We start from the raw sequence: 24200 nt of genomic DNA, 5'->3' as shown, positions 1-24200 counted from the left end.
CTCCCGAAGCCTGCTCAAACTCATGTCCATTGAGTCGGTGATGCCATCCAGTCATCTCATCTTCTGTTGTCCCCTTCTCCTCCAGTCTTCAATCTTTACCAGCATCAGGGTCTTTTCAAATGAGTCACTTCTACACATCAGGTGGCCAAAGTATTAGAGTTTCAGCTTCAGTATCAGTCGTTTCAATGAATATTCAGGACTGATCTCCTTTAGGATGGACTGGTTGGATCTCCTTGCTGTACGAGGGACTCTCAAGAGTCTTCTCCATCACCACAGTTCAAAAGCAGCAATTCTTCGGTGCTCAGCTTCCTTTACAGTCCAACTCTCATACCAACTCTCATATGTATGAGTCCAATACTCATACATAACTACTGGAAAAGCCATAGCCTTGACTAAATGGACATCTGTTGGCAAAGTAATGTCTCAGTTTTTTTAATATGCTGTCTAGGTTGGTCATAGCTTTTCTCCCAAGGAGCAAGCCTCTTTTAATTTCATGGCTGCAATCACCACCTGCAGTGATTTTGGAGCCCCCAAAAATAAAGTCTCTCACTGTTTCCACTGTCTCCCCATCTATTTGCCACGAAGTGATGGGACTGGATGCCATAATCTTCATTTTCTGAATGTTGAGTTTAAAGCCAACTTTTTCACTCTCCTCTTTCACTTTCATCAAGAGGCTCTTTAGTTCTTCACTTTCTGCCATAAGGGTGGTGTCATCTGCTTATCTGAGGTTTTTGATATTTCTCCTGGCAATCCTGATTCCAGTTTGTGCTTCATGCAGCCCAGCATTTCAAACGATGTACTCTGCATATAAGTTAAACAAGCAGGGTGACAGTATACAACCTTGACGTACTCCTTTCCCAATTTGGAACCAGTCTGTTGCTCCATGTTCAGTTCTAACTGTTGCTTCCTGACCTGCATACAGGTTTCTCAATAGGCAGGTCAAGTGGTCTGGTATTTCCATCTCTTGAAGAATTTTTCACAGTTTGTGGTAATCCACACAGTCAAAGGCTTTGGCATAGTCAATAAAGCAGCAGTAGATGTTTTTCTGGAACTCTCTTGCTTTTTCAATGATCCAACGGTAATTTACACATTACCTTTCATGTATTTTAAACATAGCTGCATTCATACTATACTGGGTGTTTGGGTCAGCACAATCGCGCTTTTCCAGTGTCATATGCTAATGACTGCACAGTATTATGCTCTGCTGATGTTCACAATTTAGTAAACCAACCTCCTAACACACACTACATAAGTGGTTTTGATGTTTTGCTGTGATAGACAATGTTACAATAAGCTTTTCATCTCTAATGAACTGCTTCCTTGGAATAATTTCCTAAGGGTAAAATTACAGTGCTAAAGAATAAGGGAATCTTTTAACTCATCTTCCATAAAGCCATGCTGTTTCAAAAATTATTATACCAATAGACAGGATCAATGACATTGAAGTAGGACACTGAGTTTTATCATACCTTGCCAGCATGGGGTATTAAATTAGCCCAAAATAGGTTACTCTCATAAGAATTTAATTACTACATCTTACAGTTTTCATAATCAAATAATTTATTTTTAAAAAACAAAATTTATTCTAGTTTAAACGAAAACATCTATTATTTAACATGCAAACTCATTCCCTCATCATCTATGCTTACTATCATACAAAAATATTTTATACCCTTACGGAAGAATCAACAGTGGGAGACCATGTATTTTTCCAAATCCTATGTTAAATGTCTTATGTAGAGTTTCACTAAATTTAAATAAATCCACAGCAGAAAAACTCCTATGCCTAGTTATTCTTTTAAATTTGTCATGAAATCTACACTTCAATTTCAAACACATCCAGTTTTAGAACAGTTTACTTTGCTTTAAACATCAGATGTAACTTTCAAAGGTATATCACTTAAATTATTTGTATACTGACTCATAGTTCATTATTGATTTTTAAGTTATTTTATAAATATATATAAACATATTAGATATATTTATATATATTTAGATATTTTATAGATAGATATGTCCTTATAAAAAATTTTTGGATGAAACATAATATAGAGCCTTCTTTTTTCCAATTTGTTTGCCACATACATTTCCCACAGATTCTCCGTAAGGAAAGTTAAATAGGAAAATTTTTCCTGTGACCTTTGTGTGTAACTTTAAAAGCAAATCTAAAGCTAAACAGACACTAAAATTATTCCTATTTCATTGAGCTATTTTACTTTTCAGAATCTCATTCTTTGAATTTTAAATTATCACAAAAACACTGATCACTGGAAATCAATGTAAATGACTGACCAACTTACAATTCATAAAATCTTCATTAGATTTCTACTCAACTCACTCAATATAACAGACTGCATTCCAATACCCAAATTAAGTGCACACTACTACCCAAGCAATTTAAAGTCTCAAAACAGCTATTTTGCTATTTTTAAAACAGTGATTTGAGCAGACTACCGAAAATCACCTTCTTTTTCAATACACTTCAAATGACTGAACACCTTCCCCCAGGTTCTCAACAGAACCCACGGGTGGGAAAGCCCACAGACAGGCGTGCCTCCCAGTTCATTCACTTACTGAGTTCAGAGAGAAGCTTCTCACTGGGAGTATTTTCCTCAGCACCCTGTATACAGCGCCTAACTTAAAATCCAACTATCTTGAGCTTAAATACTGTTATCTCAGGCAGTATTTCCAACTTTATTTTGTGCTCACTTTAGAGTCTTACAGATAACACCATGTTTTATTTTCTATATTTACAAATATAGGACTGAGGCTGAGAGATGATGAGAGTCTTAAAGACTGTCGGCCTCAAGGGGCTATTAGGAGAGGAAAGATTGTTCCTACCTAAACAAGGATAGACCATCTCCCTGCTCAACTGCTCTACATGCATAACGCAGAGCCCCAGCTAGGCAGAAGGGCTTCTGGGCAGCCGAGCTTATTACATGCCCAACGCACCTCTATTTTCCTTAGGCTCTAATTACATACACCCCAAATTAGGGGTTTGGTTAGATTCAGCCACAAGTAGAGTTGGGGCAGGGCCTAGTTATTCTTTTCCCTAAAGAAATGAAGACACGCTTTTCCTGGTCCTGCCAAAAAGTGTGAGCTGGGTACAAATAACTAAGTACAAAGGTGAGTGCTAAGTCACTTCAATCAGGTTCAACTCTTTGCAACCCTATGGACTATAGCTCACCAGGCTCCTCTATCCATGGAATTCTCCAGGCAAGAATACTGGAGTGGGTTGCCATTTCCTTCTCCAGGGGATCTTCCTGAACCAGAGACTGAAGCTCAATCTCCTATGTCCCCTGCATTGGCAGGCGGGTTCTTTACCACTAGCACACACTACCTGGGAAGTGTGAAGTACAAATAGTATCTGGATTTAATTATTATTTCTTACCAAAGAAACACTGATTTGTCAGGTTCCTTTTTCCATTTCTTTCTTTCCATTTCCTTTCATTCCTTTCTTTGTCATATTAATAAGATTCCTATTTTTGAAAACACTTGAGCAATCAAATTAGATTATCAGGCATAAAACTGCATGGTCTGTCACAAGTTCAAACACAAGATAAAGTAAGATTCTTTGGAAATAAGATAATTTCATTTAAAAAAGCACATCAATATTGTCAATTGAAAATATACCATGAGCAGAGAATGATTCCATACTTCAGCACTAGACTGGCTACTGTCTTGCTTCTTCACTTTAAATTACATTCATGAAGCTACATATATATAAAGATATGGCAATAATACTCACTGAGAACACAATCAGGCAAAAAGCTTATTGATTATTTTACTCATTTGAATATTCACTAGGGGACAAAGCACTTGTTGGCACAAAACTCTTAAGATGTAACAATATTTAATCATTCAAAATACAGTATTAATCCTCTTAAAACTTCAGAAGGCAAAGATTCCAGTCATGCAAATATTCTTCTGTAAGCTATCTCCAAATCAGAATTCTGCTGACTCAAAACAAATCAGAATACAACACAATAGTGGAGTCCTGAACCCATGGGTTCCTGCTACAATGGCCGTTTACTAAATGAGAGCATGTCATTCTGCTACTCAAAGCGCATCAACACCCCTCCCTCATCTCTCTGCAAGTAAAAACCAAACTCTCAATAACGGTGTGCAGTCCCTTCCAGATCTGCCCTGCCCCCCGCTCCCCCACCTCTCACGCCCGCCCTCCCATCCGGAACCTGACTCGCTGTGCTCCCACCACCACGGCCTGGTTGCTCCTCCAGTGCTCCAAGTTGCTCTTGCCTTGGGGCACTTGTGCTGTGCTGGGAAAGCTTTCCTCGGAAATTCCCACTGCGCACCCCTGCTTATCTTTAAAATTTGTGCTCAAATGTTGCCTTCTCTGACCATCCTTTTTGAAACCGCAACCTTTCTGATGTCCTAGCATTCCCAGCTTTATTTTCTCTAGAGCTCTCAGCAGTACCTTCCAGCAGACTACGAAATTGACTTTTATGTTGGTCCTTCTTCACTGGAATATGTACTCTGAGCAGGCAAGTATTCGCCTGTCTCCTTCAGCGCTGTTACCTTTCGTGCATACAACAGTGTCAGCACACAGCAGATGCTCAACGTTTGCTAAGTGAACGTGTGAATGGCTCTTTCTTGTCCGGCTGTGGCCACCTGTGTGTGTGTGCGCTCAGTCACCCAGTCGTGTCCCACTCTCTGTGACCCCATGGACTGTGGCCACCAGGCTCCTCTCTCCACGGGATTCTCCAGGCAATAGTACTGCAGTCGGTTGCCATTTCCTTCTCCCGGGGATCTTTCCAACCCAGGGATCAAACCTGCATCTCCTACATTGACAGGTGGATTTTTTTTAATCATTGAGCCACCTGGGAAGCCCAAGTGGTATTTATCACTGTTTTAATCTCTACGTCTCACAAGTCTGGCACCATCCTGTCCCTTGTTTTTGGATTCTCTCTTGTGATTTATAATCTCTATTCCTACTATCATCTTCTTCGTTCAAGATTTCATTTCAGTTCATTATTGTATTAGGTTCTTAATTAGATTCCCCTATCAAGTCTCTTCCTATGTGTGAAGAATGCTGTTAGGACTCACGATTCAGATTTTTTAACCTAACTTCTCACTCTTCTAGAATATGGAATTTCAGCTTCAGTCAGGCTGGCCTTCTTAAAGTCCCGGGAAAAGAGTCAAGTCCAATGTTTTCTATGAAGTTTTCTCCTGTGGCTACAGGTCATGAATTTCCTTTCTCTAACATGCTATACATTTAAACTCATATCCAGTTCAGCACTTAACTCTGGCCAGCTGTTTTAAGGATAATTGCTATTCCCGGGCAGACCTGACGCTCTCTGGAAGTAGGAGCATGTGTGGGAGCCACTTCTTATTCTTACATATGGATTAGTGAGTACAAGAGAGGCACACAGTGAAGAGATGTACCATAATATGATAATCCAATTTTTCCAGCTAGTGTGTCCCACAATCAGGAACAGAAATACCCATGTTTCTGTGTGCCTGGAACAGTGGAATGGTTGCTTAATAAAGAGGCACACTGCATGTGCTTAAAAGAACAGATTACAGATTCTTATAAAGCAAATGCCTCATTGAAAATATAACTTCATACTCTCTAGTTTTTATATTGCACATAAAGCAACTCAGGAAATAATTATTTAACTAAACTAAATGATGCTTCAAGCTGCAGTATGGCCTAATACTATATTGAAGTTCAAAATTTAGCTATTCTCCATCTAAGTAAAGAAAATAAATGTTCTCCAGACTTTTAGATTCTGTGGGAGAAGGCGAGGGTGGGATGTTCAGAGAGAACAGCATTGAAACAAGTATACTATCAAGGGTGAAACAGATCACCAGCCCAGGCTGGATGCATGAGATGGGTGCTCAGGGCTGGTGCACTGGGAAGACCCAGAGGGATGGGATGGAGAGGGAGGCGGGAGGGGGGATCGGGATGGGGAGCACATGTAAATCCATGGCTGATTCATGTCAATGTATGGCAAAAACCACTACAATAATGGAAAGTAATTAGCCTCCAACGAATAAAAATAAATGGAAAAAAGAAAAAGAAAAAAAAATGTTCTCCTTAGCTAATGAGCACTAAGAAATCAACTACTTGCTGCTTTTTTAAGAATATACAACAGTGCTTCAAATGTCAGTTGTGGAACTGAACACATGACCTCTCGATTCTAAAAGATAATGCTCTATATTCAGTGAGTAACTGACGTCAAATCCATACCTTTGTTAGTCCCTCATATTTTTGATAATCGGTACTCTTTAGCCACTCCATCAGCTTGGCATATCGGAGTAAGTCTCTATGAAATGGATGATGATTAGGTAAAGTCAGTTCAACAGAGTGCTGAGCAAGAGTTGAACTCTGATCATGACCCTAGAGTGAATAAATAAGTACATAAATATCACTGACAGTATAAAGAAACATTGTTGTAACTAAATATCCTTAATAATGATCAAGCATGGCCAAGCAAAAACAACAGAACATAGAAATGTAAGAACTGAGTACTTACTTGTCTTTATCATCCTGTGTATACAAACTGAACACCACCACCATAAAATAGTCATAAACACACAAGAATGACTCTCTGATAAATCGACTCATTTTATCTTTTAGAGTAGTTGAGAAATGAATGTTTTAATCAACTTTACCTCTCCCATAACATTTTACAATTGACTAAGCAAATAAATACCATGATATAAACTAAGAAACACACACCAAACAGGGGAAGTCATTCAAAACAAATTGTCTACATCTATGATATTTCCATTGGAGTCTACGATATTTAAACAGCAGGTGAAAACGCACAGGACACAGAATTTCAGAACGAGGAAGGACTACAGATGACTGCTTCCTGGGCTTTCCTGGACAGTGCTCAGTGCTCAGCTGCTGGGTCATGTCCTATTCTTTGCTAATCCTATAGACTGTCTGTAGCCTGCCGGGCTCCTCTGTCCATGGGATTTCCCAGCAAGAGAACTGTGTAGGTTGCCATTTCCTCCTCCAGGGGATCTTCCCCACCCAGGGACTGAACCTATGTCTTCTGCACTGCAGGTGGATTCTTTACCACTGAGCCACCTGGGAAGCCCTTTCCAGGATAACCCCTAACAATAATGTAATTTTAATTTTTCCATTAATTTTCTACAGAAGCAACTATATAATTTAGTTTTTAATCCTTGACATGACTTATATAAATTAGTAGGTTTTCAATCAGCCTGAGACAGATGATGCATCCTGACTTTTGTTTTAGAGTATATGGATCCAGCAGATCAGTTGATCCAACAGAACAAACTGAAATTCAAAGGGTTAAATGATTTACACAGGTCACACAGGAGGAAGGCTAGAATCTGAACCTTAGTCATGTGAGTCTCACTTCTGTTTTCTTTTAAAAACATGCCAAACAAAATCATTTTAACCAGACTCAAAAACTGCTGAAGGTCATTACAAACATTTCAGAAATGTTTACCACATCAGAAGGATGACTGAGATTCCACTGAATCACAGATATTAGATACTGTACACAGATAGAGATTAGTTTTAAGTCTGCTAATGTCTCCAAACTGTGTCTTAATTAAGTTACACTAACTAAAAGGAAGAAGTATTTGACAAACTTGTTATTGCTGATAAATGTTTTTCAAATATTTTGCCCTTATTAATAATAATATTAGATATATTTCCATTATCCTTCCTCATTAATTTTTTCAATAATTCAAGACTCAAAATCATGGTTTATGTTCTTCTATAGCTGTTTACTCAGGTCACTGCATGTTAAGTTATATTATTTAATTTAATGTCAGGAAAGCTCTTCAATTAAAAGCCTTCATCTCTCCTGCAAAATGGAAGAACCAACATTTATAGAGAATTTTACGGTTTACAAAGCTCTTCTACATATATTACTATTCAAAACTTCCTACTGTAAGTAGCATTTTCAGATCACCATCATGTGAAAATTCACTGATATAAAAACATTATTACCTTCAGACTATTAAGATATATTAAATATTGTTAGTGTTAACAGAAAGATTTTAAGAGAAACTGGTTTCAAAATATATAGGAAGGAGGAAAATCAAATACTTAAATTGCTTAATTCAATCAATAATATAGATAACTATCATATCTAGAATTCAACTGTGCTAAGAATTTTACTCTTTGTATACTTTAAAAATTAAGACACTGTTTAAAGTTTCTTATTATAGATACATAAATTAGTAATGATAACTGAAAACCTTTTGAAAAGGACTGGCCATTCTAGATGCCTTTAAGAACACCATAATTCATGAGAAGAGGTCAAAATATCAACATTAACAGGAGTTTTGGAAGCTGATTTCAACCCTCATGAATGACTTTGAGGGGTGTAAGACTTCAGTACAGGAAGTAACTATAGATGTGGTAGAAAGCAGAACTAGAATTAGAAGTGGAGTCTAAAGATGTGACTGAACTGTTATAATCTCATTTAACAGATATATAATGGATGAGAAGTTGTTTCTTATGGATGAACAAAGAAACTGGTCTCTTGAAAGAGAATCTACTGGTGAAGATGCTGTGAAGGCTACTGAAATGAAAACAAAGGATTTAGACTCTAATTAATACATAAACTTAGTTGATAAAGCAAGTGGCAGGATTTGAGAAGACTGACTCCAATTTTGAAAGAAGTTCTACTGTGGGTAAAATGCTATCAAACAGCATTGCATGCTACAGAGAAATTGTCTGAGAATGGAAAAGTTGATCATTACAGCAACCTTCACTCTTGTCTTATTTTAAAAAACTGCCATAGCTACCCCAATCTTCAGCAATCACTGCCTTGGTCCCCCAGCACCTTCAACATTGAGGAAAGACCCTCCACCAGCAAAAAGATGATGACTCAGATGGTAGGCTCAGATGGTGGTTAGCAATTTTTAGTAATGAAGTATTTTTAAAATAAATGTGTACATTCTTCTGTTAGACATAATGCTATTGCACACAATAGGCTACAATACTGTGTAAACATAGCTTTTTTATGCACTGGGAAACCAAAAAATTTGTGTGACTTGCTTTACTGACACACTCACTTCATTGTGGTGTCTCTAAGGTAGCCCGTATACACTGCTGTAGAGTTGTAAGTACATTACTTTTACCACATCCTCACAAGCATCTCGAGGGTAGGAACCATTTCTTACTCTTACATATGGAGGACAGTGAGTACTGTCACACAATGTAACACACAAATCAGACACACAATCAAAATTTGATGATGAACAAAGACATGTAACCCAATGCGCTAATCAAATCTTCCCACTGTGTCCCACAACCAGGAACAGAAATCCCCTTGTTTCCCAACTCTTTGCTAGGGGACACGAAGTATTAAATTTAACACACAGAAAATCTCTTTTCTGTATTTAGGACACTGTCTTTCATCTTCTTCAGCACATTCCAGGTTGTTGCAACATTCTGGTTTTTAACATGCATTACTCACATGTAACAACGCATATTAGATTTTCAGAACTGGGATGTATTAATTTTAAACAAAGCCATTAGTTTATAAGGCAAGGAAGCAAAATCACAAATAATAGCATGTTATAACAAACAATTAAGGGTGGAGAAAGGATTATCGTTTACTGACTGGTATTTTCCGTACCATCTACAAATGTGGACTACACCCTGCCAACAGGATTATTTTAAAAAACTAGAGAACTGTGTAAAAATAGATATTATTGAAATAATAGTGTAAGAAAAGTGTGCATTAGTATTTCCTATGTGATTCCGAGGTTTACTTTTTTCCTGAAGCTTTTCAAGTCAAGTGGAATGTTAAGAGAGTCTTCCCCTGTTTCCCCCTTGCACGCTTAGTTAGCTGGTCTTCCTTTATTCCCATGGTACCACAATAACATATACCCTCTCTCAGTCTATCTGTCTCCCTTCTCTAGATTGTGAGCAACTAGAGGAAAGAATCAGCCTCTCATCTATTCCAATGAAATGTCTGGAATGCATCTTTAATCACTTGGCAAATGACTTCCAAATAAAGGAGTGAGTGAGTGAATGAAAGAATGACAGAAAGAAAGGCAAGCAGAATGAGATTAAATGCCTTTTGGATCTAAATAAACTTTCTGTTATGGGACATTAAAAAAACTGCTACAAATATGGTTAACAGGTAGCTCAAATCAGTAAATTATAACTATAAAGATTCTGCTGCTATTAAGCTTAGTAAACTTTACAGGGGAAAAAAAAAAAGAATCAGAGAAGCTGGAGCCAAAGTTGATGTACTCACAGGCACGGAAAGAAAGTAGGACCTGTTATAGAGTTGAAGGAGGGCCTGAGTAAACTAATCAGAAATAAAATAGAGTAAATACAATTGTTTCAGAATACTACAAAGTGAAAACAAAATAAGAACCGAGAATATCAGTCAGCATTTCTTGATGAACAAAATTTCACTCAACTTTTTTTTTGGCCCCAAATCCCTATTAAAGAGATGATAAATACACAAAATCTAATTTATGACACCTAATTTACTCAAGAAATATTAAGTCTAATTTATTATTTGTTAAATAAAACACCTTCTAGTCAAGCCCCTCTAAGGTATACTTAATAGTAACATTTATATCATTGCCACAACCTTAATGATAACACCCTTTCCACATAAAAATAGAGACAAAGGTTTTCTATGAGATTAAATCAACTAGAATTTACAATTGAGTTAGTCATTTTTCTCATATTTATAAGTATATGGAGCCAATGAAACACTGAAAACATGGAATCAAGTCCCTGTTCTCACTTGAAAATATTGAAAAATAAAACAGGCCAAACATTAAACACGTAACAAGTTTGGACTTATTTTTATAAACAAGATTGTCTAAATGGGGTATATGTAATATGCAAGCATAATTATTTAAAACTTAGGGAATTTTGGCTAAAATGAACTGTCTTCATAGGAGACCACTGAGGCCCCAAAAACATCTATGAGCAAATACACACATATCTAAAAATATTAAAATCAAATAAATATATAAAGGAACATATTGTGCTCCCAATTAAATACATTAAAATTTTTTTCTGGGACAATTTCATTTCAAGCTACAGGAACATGACAGTATTATAATAAAATAAAATTACCTGTTGAACAAAAACATTGTTGAGGTGACTGGCCAGTCTCCGGGCAAAATTCTCTCGCAACTTACTGAAACGCTGCTGCTGCTGCTCAACTGCCAGAAGCATGTCATGGCCTGAAATCGTGACAGCTTATTTAACGTGTTAAAGAGCTCCCGGATGTCTAATGAGTGCATTTATAACAGAAGCCGTATTTCAGTTCTGAAGAACTCAAACTTTTACTGGTTTATTCGTGTGTTTATAAAAGAAAGGTAAGGGGGAAAAACAGTATAACTCAGCGATCCTCATGCTGTGGTCTTGCCTCAGCATCACCTGGCAGCGGTCAGAAGCATGGATTCTAAGGCCTCAGAGCAGACCTACTGCTCCTGTGGTAGCCCTGAGCAGTGATCCCGATGCAAGCTCAAGTTTAGGAACCGCTGGTCCAGCAAAGCCTTATGGCATCTACTTTGTGCTAGTTCCTGTGAACAGCACTGAAGAAAAATCCTGATGTTAACGGAGAGTCACTGATGGTCAATCAGAAGGTACCGAAATGAAGTTCTTCATGCCAATATAAATTATGTTTGATAGTAAGTGAAACTTGTTTCAATAGCTAATAATCTAACCCTAAACCACCTGCCTCATGGACTTCTTGTCAAAAGCTTTACACTAAGTCAGAAGCTTAGTCCCAAGTTCTTGGGCAGATTTTATGGTCATACCTGGTCGAAGAGCTACATTCATGCACTGCAGCAGGGCATCTGCAGCATTGGTGCAGGCCTCAATGCCCCTGGAAGAAGAAAGATCTCCTTCCTGAAGTGCCTTTATATGACCTTTGGCCAGGTCCATGTGGTTCTGGAATGTAAATAAACACACCATTTGTCTGTGTACTCTTAGGAAGTTTACAGGTAAGATGCTACGCAATCCTATTACCATGTGTTTGAAACTTCAGTATTTTTAAATCTTGCTCTCCTAAGGAAATTAGAAAATATTGGCAAATGGACTTTAGAGATCATTAGTTTTTTTTTTTTTTATTGTTGTTAGTAGTTTATAACCATGCTTACCACAAGGAACTCTATCTCAGACAGAAGTTTTACGTTATTAGTGTTACTGAGATGAATGAGGTGGTTGCTTTCGGAGATCTGATCCATCTGTTCTTTTACACTTTGGAGCATTTCCTCATAACTGCTCAGTTTCAATTCAATCTGATCCACCTCCTTGAGAGCCTCATCCAGTAACTTCATTAGGATGTTGACTTGCTTTTCGGAGGCCATGATAGACTGGATGTTGGCCTACACAGTTAAAAAGAGAAGTAATACTTCATATTCTTCAAATAAAATATCCATAAATCTCTGTGACAGCAGAGTGACTCAGCAGCAGTGGCAACAAAGGCTGACATACATATCCACACGTCTACTTTAATTTGCTGCTTTGTGTTTACACCCCACTTTTTCACATAGTATTTCAGGGAAGCACACGTCCCTTTACATGGAGGTTAGGGACCAGATCTCAATACCGCATATTTAGGGCATGCGCCATGATGTATCATCAGCAATGGTGGACTCTCATTTCTGTAAGCTTAGTGGCGTTAGGTTATACCATCTCTGACACTGCTCCCAGCTCTATCAACTATAGACATTTTCTATAATCTGCAAAATTTATGTAAAACCCTAAACAAAAGCATAATAATCACCTATGCTAATACCTCAGTTAAGAGGGTAGCAGTAGCATGCCAGTCTTTAACAGATACATGGAACTAATTTATAACTGTAGCATGATTTGTACTAATAGGATGTGGAAGAGCCTATTGCCATAAGATAGCTCCTTCTACAATATTCTTTCTTTTCTCTTTCACTTGCAACTACTTTTTTCCCCCAGACAAAGCAGCAACAAACCACCAACCCCTTATTAATATTTTCTAAAGACTCTATTGATTCTGAATTCCCTGAAATATGGAAGCTTTCAAATCCAAAATTAAACTGCAAAGTAATATGATGACTTGGAACACAGATGCAACATTAACTAGAAAATACAAACCACAAAGCCGCATTAAGAAGGCAGATAACATGATATGAGGAAAAAATATGGAAAAAGAACTAAAATAATATCATTGTATGGGTGATGCTAAAATTTCACATGTTATTTTATATACTATTCATAATAACTCCCTTGAAGGTGCAGCCCAACAGTAAAGCAGCAGAGCTCTGACCCACTGAATCTTAAGCAGCAGAGCTGTGACTTGAACTGATCCAGGACAATTTTCACTGCAACATCTTGACGTCTCTTCTAGGCTTTACTTCCAGAGAGTCTTACACATTTGTAAGCTTGGGCTATTGGTGTAATCTCTGGACCTCAGTTCAACCTTACAACTTCTGTACCTTTCATGTATAAAATGCCAACACTCTTTTAAGTCTTTAAAACATTCCTTATTCTCTCAGAGTTTTTTGTAAATGCATACTTTGCCTAACAAAAGGACACCCACCTACAAAACACTCTCATTTTAGATTTTTCTCATAAGAGAGGTACTACTTGTAGCTTTTTACTTCCTAAAAATGTACATTTAGATACAAGCTCAGATATGTGCATACAAATAAACAGGATCTATTCCAAAGCAGTTCAGAGAAGGAGTCAAACATCCTTTTGCCCTGGCTCTCCTGTTTTCACTACACTATTTTGCTCTCTTTGGGTAAAGGATTTTCTTTAAGCTCACTCTTTCTCCTTCTAACTTGTACCTATTTTTTCCCCCCCAAACCACAAAAATTGTTATTCTCTTGCCCTGAACTCTTCTGAAGTGTTTCAGAGGCTGGGGGAATCAACCCAGGGTGGTTTCAGGTTGGCTACTTTCTACTTCCATCACTTCATATCAAGAACCTCCCCAAATCCAGAACCTCAGCCAACTGCCTTCACTGGCCTAATAGGAATGGTTCTGTCTTTGGACCAAGAACAGTGAAAGACGGAGGGAGGGCAGCTGGTAAAGCACTTCTAGGGAAAGACAGCAATAATCACACTATCTAGGCTTAAAGGCAGAGGCAGTAGAATATGAACTCTCCTCAGTTTACCACATATCACTAGTCACACGTTACAGGAAAGACTTACCCCATCCAACACCTGCAGCTCTCTGGACAACCTTTCTGCAAAGGCCTCGGCATTGGAAATTGCATATTCACAGCCTTCCATCATTATCTCAATATCCTGCTCTTCTCTTGCATTTAACTCTTGGTATTCATCCACTGCCTCTTCGTCACCTCCTGTCACACTCTGGTTTTCTCCACTTGGAACAGATTCTTAAAAGAGGGTAAAAATTTAAAATAAAGTAGTAAAAAACTAGGAAGGACAACAGCACTGTACTGATAGGTAAGGTCAGTTATAAGCACAGGTCACATTTAGTGGCTGAAAAATAGGAAAAAAATGATTCAAAATATATGAAAAAAACCTTATTTTTATGAAGAACCGCATATGTTAACATAATGTCTATTATAACAAAAGCATGCAGTCTGATTTATTGACTTGTGTTAAAACAGGCCTTAGTCACACTTTACCAAAACATAATTAAACTATAAAACAAATATAAAACCGGAAACGAAACACATGTACAAGCCTAACCTTTTTATTTTCCTACCTGAGATAACTGTTGCTTTAATACAATAATGCTTATGAATTCAGGACACATGAGAAACAATTTGCTTTCCTTTTTTTTCCCAGGTAACACCTTCTTCTGTTATTTTTGTTCTTTTTGTCTTTGTTATGTTTTGTGTTTCCCTCCAAATAACTTTCAATTGAAATTTTAAAAATGCATCTACAATTCATAATTTATTTTGGGCAATGAAAATATTAACTGAACTTTCCATTTCTCTCTGTAAAAATTTTTCACATGTGTTTATAAAATGTCTAAGGATCAGCTAATAGAAACTTCCTCAATATCTGTATAGTAAGAACAACATCATGGCTGTGTAAAACTACAAAAATTTCAACTGTCTTCCTGCTTCAAAACAAAAGACCAGGAGGTCAGAACTGAGATGTTTTCTAGATAAATGTCTCAGTTCACTTTCTGGAAAGAATACACTCAGCATATGGGATTTTATATAAACCTTGAGATCAAGAGAGATAAAATGAAAAAAATAATTTTACCTTTAAATAAACCTCAAAACAGTTACTGATTTTCAACAATTCACAGGACATGATTTAAAACACAATTTCCAAGTGTTTTAAATATTCATTATTTTGTATGAAAATGAGAATCTACATTCAGCATGACTTGACATATGTTAACTTGTCCTTGAACAAAACATATAATTCAAAGTAACAAATGGTCTACTCTTAAGAATGCTAATTAGGCAGGTTTAGATAACACACCAGAAGAAAAGGAGGGGCAATTACAGACTGCAGTACACAGACACAAGCCCCTTAGAGCGGCGTCTCCCAGCTCCCAGCCCTTTCCGAGTCACTCTGGAGAAGCTACGTGTCAGCTGTGCACTTTGTAGCCACTAGGCGGCGCGGGACGCCCAGGTCATTCTGCACAGCTCCTCACACAAGTAAACACTTAGAATAAACAAACACTTCAAGTGATCCTGATTGTTTCAGAACTATTTTCTCTTCCATAAAACAGTTCTTTGGAAGTCAATAATGAATACTATCATTAATTTTTATTAGCATATGGATTTTGTTCTAATACATTTTTCCCTGCACACAATTTCATAAAATATGCAACCAATAGTAAAGAACAATGGCAAGTAATAAAAACTATATGGAACAGAATAAGAAGAAAAGGTGTTACGCACCTTCTGTAACCTTAGGCAGTTCTGGAGAGTAAAAAGGTATGAGAAAAGCAGAGGAAAGTAAGCAAAGAATATTAGCTGGGTAGAAATGTACACAGGTTTAAATATTAAAAATACTACCCACATCTCATTTAAACTTCATACTAAATTAAAGCTTAAAAGACAATGTCAAATACAACTACCAATTGGAAATATTCACAAGAAGCTAAATTTCCAGAGTTCATTTTTCTTATTCATTTTCTGACAGTGACTAAAAATGCGTTTATCTTTCTATTTTCTCTTAGTAACATACAGTACTGCTGAGACCTTGGAGGAGAAAACTGGAAAACAGATTACTTTCTGGGGATTATTTTTAGGTCAGTTGTGACTCATGCATTTAGTCTAGTTATTTTCACTCAAGACCCAAAACCTTTACCCAGACACCCCCTCACATGGATTAGTCATAAAACATTGCTAGAAAGGACAAGATGGAAGCAGTTTAGAAAAACACACAAGGTATCAGTTCAAGCTGGCTTTTAAGAATTCAAGTCAAAGATAAAAAAAAAATCTGGCCGTAAGAATGAAAAGGAAAAGGCCAAACAAAATCTTCTAACTTAACCTGTTAACAAAGCCCTGTTTTAAAAATATTATTCTACCAAGAAGCCCCAGTTACTAGCATGAACATTCAGTTGTCACCAATGAAAACCACTAAAGCTGTTACTGCAATGAACAGTCTTACTTGAATGATTATTTAGCTCTTAAAAGGAAATGGTGATAATTTCTCATTTGTTTTCTAACACAACCCAAAGCTTAGAGACTTAAAAAAAAAACACAATTAGTGGCCATTATTTTAAAGTCCAGTAAAACATTAAACTAGTTTATAGTCATTAATAAAACTACTATATAAACTCCATTAAATCAAAGCAGTAGCTACTGATATCTAGAAAGTGATTTTCAAAATGAGATACTTAAGGATCTTAGTATTCTTAAAATTGATCTCAATTAGGTTAATGTTAATAAAAATGTCTACACCTTTGCTTAAGGCTCTGAAAAATTAAATGTCTTTTCTTTTTTTAAAGCTAGTCACCTTATTCTTAAAAAACAGCAATACTCTTTTTTATTGACTTTGGTCCTATTCCTCAATGAGATAAATACAGGTAGGGTATGTATTTTCCCATATTGTTAACTAAACAAAATATACTGGTTTAAAATACATTTTAGGCAATAAGTAACAACTTGAAATATATAATATTTGAAAATGGAACAGAAAGCTTATGGATCATTCACTGATCAGAATGTTCAATCCTGAAATGCTGAAAAAGAAAAAAAAAAAATTAAAACAGCTCAGCTGGTAAAGAATCTGCCTGCAATGCCAGAGACCCCGGTTTGATTCCTGAGTCAGCAAGATCTGCTGGAGAAGGGATAGGCTACCCACTTCAGTATTCTTGGGCTTCCTTGGTGGCTCAGCTAGTAAAGAATCTGCCTGCAATGCGGGAGACCTGGGTCTGATCCCGGCGGTGGGAGGATCCCCTGGAGAAGGGAACGGCCACCCACTCCAGTATTCTGCCTGGAGAATTCCATGGACTGTATGGTCCATGCGGTTGCAAAGAGTTGGACACGACTAAATGACTTTCACTTTCACTCAGAGCACATTAAGCTGTTATTCAAGGCATGGAAAATCACCATAAATTCCTTAAAGGTCACCAGAGGCTAACGCTGGCAAGATGGCAGCCCCACCGCAGGGAGGAGCGCAGGGCCCCCGCCGGTTCCACGCCTCAAGCCCGAAGCTGTAACGGGCACACCAATTAACAAGTGATGGACAAGAAGGCTACACTTAAGGAGAGGAAGGCGGCCGAGCAGCAAAGGAATTAAGTAAAACAAAATGGAGAAAGGACAGAGGCCAGCACAAAGAACAGTCTGAAGCACCTGAAGTTGACTTTTATAGGTCAGAATGGTTGAATATTGACAATTTCAGATGTTTCAACTTGACAGAACAGAAGCCTCTATTTTTAAATACTAATATACAGCTTAGGACAAATCTTTCTAACATATAACTTAGGACAAATCTACTTATTTTCTTCCCCTTAGTAAAGAGGGGCTACAACTCTGTCCACCTGGTGCTACTTCAACTACTTTCTTTGAGATGAGGGAATACAACAAATTGTATCTGCAAGGCACACAGAAGCATCTTCTCACAACACGTGTGCCCTTATAAAAGAAATTTTAAAGATACAGGAAAAAAAACCTCATTGTACATTTTCAATAACAGTAGAGTTTTTGTCTTATAACACAAAATAATCCCTAGTGATACTCCTGAAGATGTATGATCTAAAATACCTTAATTTACTTCATGTCTAAGGACTTTACCCTATGTAACAGAATAATAATCACTAATATACAATTGAGTACTTACACAGCTTTGGCACTGTTCTCATCATGTTCATATATTAAGTAATTTAATCCTTACAATAATCTTATGGAGTTGATACTATTATCTCTGTTTCTGAGATAAGAGAAATTGAAACAAAGAGTAAACCAAGGTCACAAAATTATAGTAAGGGACAAAACCAAGATTTGAATCCAGGCAGTCTGACTCCAGACTTGTATTCTTAAATACTACACCTATACACTACACAAAAATACAGCTATAAAGATATTCATCTCAGAGTTGTTTAAAATAAGATTGTAAGACTTCTAAAAAGTGACTACTTAAAAAATATCCAATACATTATGTGTCCAATACAATGAAATACTATGGTGCCATTAAAAATACTGTTCAGTAAATGTTTAATAACATGGAAAATGTTCACGACACATTATATGAAAAAGAGTGGGAGGCAACAACGTAAATATATTTAAAAACAAGTATTTAAATATGCATAGAAAAAAAGACCAGAAGAACATCTAACAAAATGTTAACAGTAGTTATATTTCAGGATTAAGTTTATTAAGTGACTGAATCAATTTTCTATAACAAATAAGCATCACTTCTGCATAACGAAAATTATTTTTAAAAAAAGATATTTCAGAGTTTTAATTACTTTGAAGAATGCCAAATTATATATTCACTTACAGATATACTTTATTTTACATATACATTTTTATTTAACTTTACCTTCTAGAAGCTGTGAGCTAACGTTGACAAAATCAATTTTCTTCCGAAGATATCGCTGATTCAATTTCCAAATGCATGAAATAAATGCATTCTTTTCAGCAGTGCTGCTGGCAACCCATTTATATATTTTTTCAAAATGTAAATCAAATTCAGGATTTTCCTGCAATAAAAATACACAATAGATATCTATAATTCAATAAAACAAAAAGAAGCTGAAGCTGTTGTTGGAAACAAAAATCACCATTAAAATTCAACTAAGTAACTTGTAGAAAATAGTTCAGAAAATTCAACTTATAGCAAAAATTTATTTGCCTCCCAAAAGAAGCTGAATTAAAAACAACACAGTTGGCAATTTCCCTTTTATATCCCTTAGGTCTATACATGAAAGTACAGGATGTCTACTTAACGGCATGTGTTTCAGCTTCGTAATCTATAAGATGACAATGGTGTTGAGTTTTGATTCTTCTTTTCAAGTTGCCTTTTGGGGTTTCAGAGTTACACTTTTCTTTAATAATGTGCTATTATTCGTAACTGTGATTTGACACTAATTCCTTATATGAGAAAAAATACAATCTATATCCGAGTGTTGTTTCCAAGAACACATGAGGTGGAAAGCAGGGACTGCTCCTGTTTTCAATTCTGAAAACACAGAATAATTAAGAGTGTTTCAAAAGTAAAAAATACTGGTGGCCTTTTTTTAATGAAAAAGAAGTTCAATTGATATGAGAGAACTGCAGAAGAATTATTACAGAAATAATTTCATGCCTTGATATTCTCCCTTGAATGCAGAACTACTTGCTTACTATATAAAAAATGAAAACACATAGATGTATACTTTTCTTCACATCTAAGGAATTAAAAAATAGTCTCAAATGTTTTTAATGTTCTGTAGAAGGCTAATCATACATTCCATTAGTTTAAAGTGTTGTTTAGGGGGGTAAAATATAAATAAAGACCACAAACATGAAAGAAAAGTGATACCAGACTTTTATTATGAAGATCTGAGATAATTTAATGATTAAGACTTGACATATCACAGTAGGATGGTTGTATTAATTAATTTATAGCTCAATAAGCAGAACTAAAATGACAAGAGATTAAAAACTTTCATTTACAATGAAAAAGTAATTGTAATAAATTGTTGCAGTCACTATGAAAAACAGTATGGAGGTTCCTCAAAAGACTAAAAACAGAGTTGCCATATGATCTAGCAATCCCATTCCTGGGCATGTACTGGACAAAACTATAATCTGAAAAGATACATGCATCCCAATGTCCTTTGCAGCACTATTTACAATAGTCAAGACATAGAGACAACCTAAATGTCCACCAACAAATGAATGGATAAAGATGATATGGTACATATATACACTGAAATACTACACAGCCATAGAAAAGAATGAGACAATGCCATTTACAACAAATGGATGCAACTAGAGATTGTCATACTAAGTGAAGAAAGTCAGAGAAGGACAAATACCATATATCACCTATATATGGAATACAAAACATGACACAAGTGAACTTATCTGCAAAAGAGAAAGAGACTCACAGACAAAGAGAACAAAGTTGGGGTTGCCAAGGGGGAGGAAAAGTGGGGGAGGGACATGTTGGGAGTCTGGGATCAGCAGATGCAAACTATATATATATATATATATATATAGAGAGAGAGAGAGAGAGAGAATGATTAAACAGGTCCAACTGTATAGCACAGGGAACTATATTCAATATCCTGTGATAAACTATAATGGAAAAGAATATATATATATGTCTAACTGAATCCCTTTGCTGTAGAGCAGAAATTAACACAACATTGTAAATCAACGGTACTTCAGTAAAATACACTTTAAAAAAAAGGTAATTGCATTAGTATCTATAAAGAAATCTACCAGTCTTGGCAACCAACAGGAAACTTGATGGGAAATGATCTCTTCCCTGGGAATATTTCCCACAATGCCATAAAAGAAGCTGAGTGCTCCAGCAGCAACACTCACACAAATCACTGTGTGATGCTAAATGGCTATTAGGCTATGTATAAAACTTTTATGTTTTATATCCATATATAGCATACACATACGAAGGTGCTTGCATAAAATGAAAAAAAAAATCCATTAAGCAAGTCAGCAATGAGGTGTCAGCTGAAGAACGCATTCAAATAAGCATTCAGCAATGTTAGTGAATTACACAAGTCAATGGGCTTATGAAATGTAAAACTATTGAAGAGAAGAAAGCTTTTTAATAAAGGTGAGTTTCTAAAAAGCCCTTAAAGTATTTTGTCTTAAACAGAAAATGTTTCCTCTTGATCCTTCCCATAATAACAGAAATTATTATATAATGCAAAGTGTTTTTAAAATTCTCATTTTCATGTTCTTTTCAAATACATACACATGCACCCACACTCAAAGCATCTGTCAGACCCCGTTTTCCACAGTCCACATTTTTTTGAAAATTGGGTGCTTTGTAGGAATCAACAAAGGCCCAGTATCCCTAAAATACTTAAAGAAAAGGCATTCTCTCCACTTTGAAAGAAATCACAACTCTACAGATATGCAGGACTCGCCTAAACTTGTTTTTGTTTCTTTAAAAAATTTCTGTTTGCACCTGACTCAACTGCTCGTCATTCTGTCCAGCTTTTAGATCCTCAGAGGTCTGAATCAGGGTCAGCCTAAAACCAGACTTTTATTTTATCAGACTGCTCTACAAAGGTAGAGCTTTTCACTTCTCTGTGCCTTGTGAATCAATGTAAAGACTTGAAGAGCTCACTCAAAGGGCACCTGCAGTTACAGTACTGTAGGCTTGCTTACAGCCCCATCCACAGTACGGAGGATATGCTGCAAAGCACCTCTGGAAGGGCCCGAGGGCTGCAGAGAAAGATGAGGGCAGGGTTGGAGAGGCTGAGGAGGAGGAGGCACATGCTTTAACCTGAAGAGCTCTACTTGATTTCCTTTTTTTTTAATTTAAGGGGTACTGCTGTGAAAAGCCTTGAACTGTCAGGAATAAAGGTGCTCCTTTATCATGATTGTATTATTCAACCTTCTTGGAATTTGAGTGACTTAAGCAAAAGGTGTGATATCTTATTTCTTTAATATCTTATATTTTATTCTTTCTGGAGAAGGAAATGGCAGCCCACTTCAGTATTGTTGCCTGGAAAATCCCATGGACAGAGGAGCCTGGTGGGCTACAGTCCATGGAGTCGCAGAAGAGTTGGGCACGACTTGGTGACCTAACAACAACAACTGTACTCTTTAAAGTCCTTAGAATAAGGGGTGTAACTCAGCACCATCACTTGAGCCACAATGTTCAAACCATAGCTTCACAGGGCCAGCTCAGCTGCCTCAGCCAATGATTCTGCATTAATTTGTGAGGGCTACCTGAGGAAGATTCACTTTGATTATATTTTATGTGATTTTTTTTTTCTTTTTTCTTTTTTTATGTGATTTTGAATAAGGTTTTACCAAAACAATGATTTTTTTTAAAAACTCACACTACAAACCACCTTAAAATCCATACTAATTCATGGATTCTATATTAAGTATTCCTAATCTAAACAAAGAAATGTACTGTCAAAGTTATTTTGCTCTAATTATATAGCTTATGAACAAACGTAACTGCAGCTCAAAAAAACCCATAAACAATGAAACAAGTTTACATATTTACTTATTTTCAGTAGCCTGAGACTGAGAAGTGGGAGAATGGAAAGCTGGACCATACACTGAAGACTAATTCAAGGTTAGGTGGTGAGCCACTGGGTCACAAAATAAGTTTAGATCATCTTAGAAGTCAACATACTATGTTCTAAAATGAAAGGCATGTCAAAGAAAAAAAGAAAAACATACTTTAACAGCATCCTTGGCATCTACCACAGCCAGGTCTCGAAGGGCCCAAGCAATCTGCCTTTTGTAGAAATCTCCTTTATCAGATTTCTTGACTTTGACCACCTTCACCTGTACAGGGCGTTCAGTTGTCACTGTTGAATAAAACATACACTTTCATTAGAGACTTTATTCATTTCCTCATTCTTCATTCATTCATTCATTGCAAACAGCTGTCAAATGCCTGGAGGTGTTTAGTCGCTAAGCGGTCTCTGACTCTCTGCGACCCTCATGGACTGTAGCCTGCCAGGCTCCTCTGACCATGGGATGTCCTGGGCAAGAATACTTGAGTAGGTTGCCATTTATTTCTTCAGGGGATCTTCCTGATGCAGGGATTGAATCTGTGTCTCCTGAATTGGCAGGCAGATTCTTTACTGCCACCACACGATACTAAAGCAGGAATAGTATTTCATAACAAATGCTATGACTGAGGAATACACAGATTACTAAAAGAAGAATCTAAATCAGACTATAGGGTCAGAGGGCGATTCCTTAAGAAGTAAAACTCTTAAAACTCAACAATAAGAAAAAATATTCTGATTAAAAAAAGGGCCAAAGACCTTGACAGACATCCAGCCAAAGAAAATATACAGATGGTACATAAACATATGAAAAGATGCTCCACATCATTTCTCATGGGGAAAATGCAAATTAAAACAATAGGGAGATACCACTACACACCTACTGTTGCTTAGTCACTAAGTCGTGTCTGACTCTATGTGATCCCACAGCCTGTAGCCCGCCAGGCTCCTCTGTCCATGGGATTTCCCAGGCAAGAATACTGGAGTGGGAGGTCATTTCCTTCTTAGAATGGCCAAAATCCAGAGCACTGACAAGACCAAACACTTGTGAGGATGTACAGCAACATATACTGTCACTCGCTGATGGTGGGAACTGAAAATGGTATAGTTGCTTTGGAAGACAGTTTGACAATTTCCTAACAAAACTAAATATACTCATACCATACAGTCTAGCAATCATGTCCCATAGTATTTACCAAAAGAATCTGAAAACATGTCCACACAAAAACCTGCACACAGATGTTTATAGTTGCTTAACTCAAAAGTGACAACTTGGAAGCAACCAAGATGTCCTTCAGTAGGTGAATGGATAAGTAAATTGTGGTATATCCGGACAATGGAATGTTATGTGGTGCTAAAAACAAGTAAGCTGTAAGCCATGAAAACCAGTGGCAGTAACTTAAATGCATATTACTAGATGAAAGAAACCAGTCTGAGAACGCTACATACTATTTGATTCCAATTACTATTTGGTCTTCTGGAAAAGGCCAAACTATGGGGACAGTAAAAAGATCAGTGGTCACCAGGAATTGGGGAAGAGATGAACATGCAGAGCAGAGACAATTTTTAGGGCAGTGACAATACTCTACGACATTATAGTGACAGATATATGTCATTACCCATTTG

The 24200-nt window shown here is 36.8% G+C and overlaps 1 protein-coding gene across 7 annotated transcripts in view; it reads right to left on the bottom strand.

Moving 5' to 3' along the window:
* EXOC1 (exocyst complex component 1) overlaps window positions 1-24200 on the bottom strand; it is a 52910-nt gene that overhangs the window by 21750 nt on the left and 6960 nt on the right. For 2 of the 7 annotated variants that reach the window (XM_020892159.2, XM_020892162.2), the window contains exons 3-11: window positions 22738-22868; window positions 18902-19061; window positions 15811-15831; window positions 14129-14316; window positions 12097-12324; window positions 11755-11887; window positions 11066-11175; window positions 10224-10277; window positions 6212-6361 (exon numbers count right to left, since the gene is read on the bottom strand). In XM_020892159.2, coding sequence (XP_020747818.2) covers window positions 6212-6361; window positions 10224-10277; window positions 11066-11175; window positions 11755-11887; window positions 12097-12324; window positions 14129-14316; window positions 15811-15831; window positions 18902-19061; window positions 22738-22868 — 1175 coding nt within the window. The remainder of the gene's footprint in view (window positions 1-6211; window positions 6362-10223; window positions 10278-11065; window positions 11176-11754; window positions 11888-12096; window positions 12325-14128; window positions 14317-15810; window positions 15832-18901; window positions 19062-22737; window positions 22869-24200) is intronic. The other 5 variants (XM_020892163.2, XM_020892165.2, XM_020892164.2 and 2 more) reach the window with 3 other exon arrangements.

This window comes from Odocoileus virginianus, chromosome 29 (assembly GCF_023699985.2).
Source record: "Odocoileus virginianus isolate 20LAN1187 ecotype Illinois chromosome 29, Ovbor_1.2, whole genome shotgun sequence".
In the NCBI taxonomy this organism is placed as follows: domain Eukaryota; kingdom Metazoa; phylum Chordata; class Mammalia; order Artiodactyla; family Cervidae; genus Odocoileus; species Odocoileus virginianus.
This window is presented reverse-complemented; position numbering and strand designations above follow the sequence as displayed.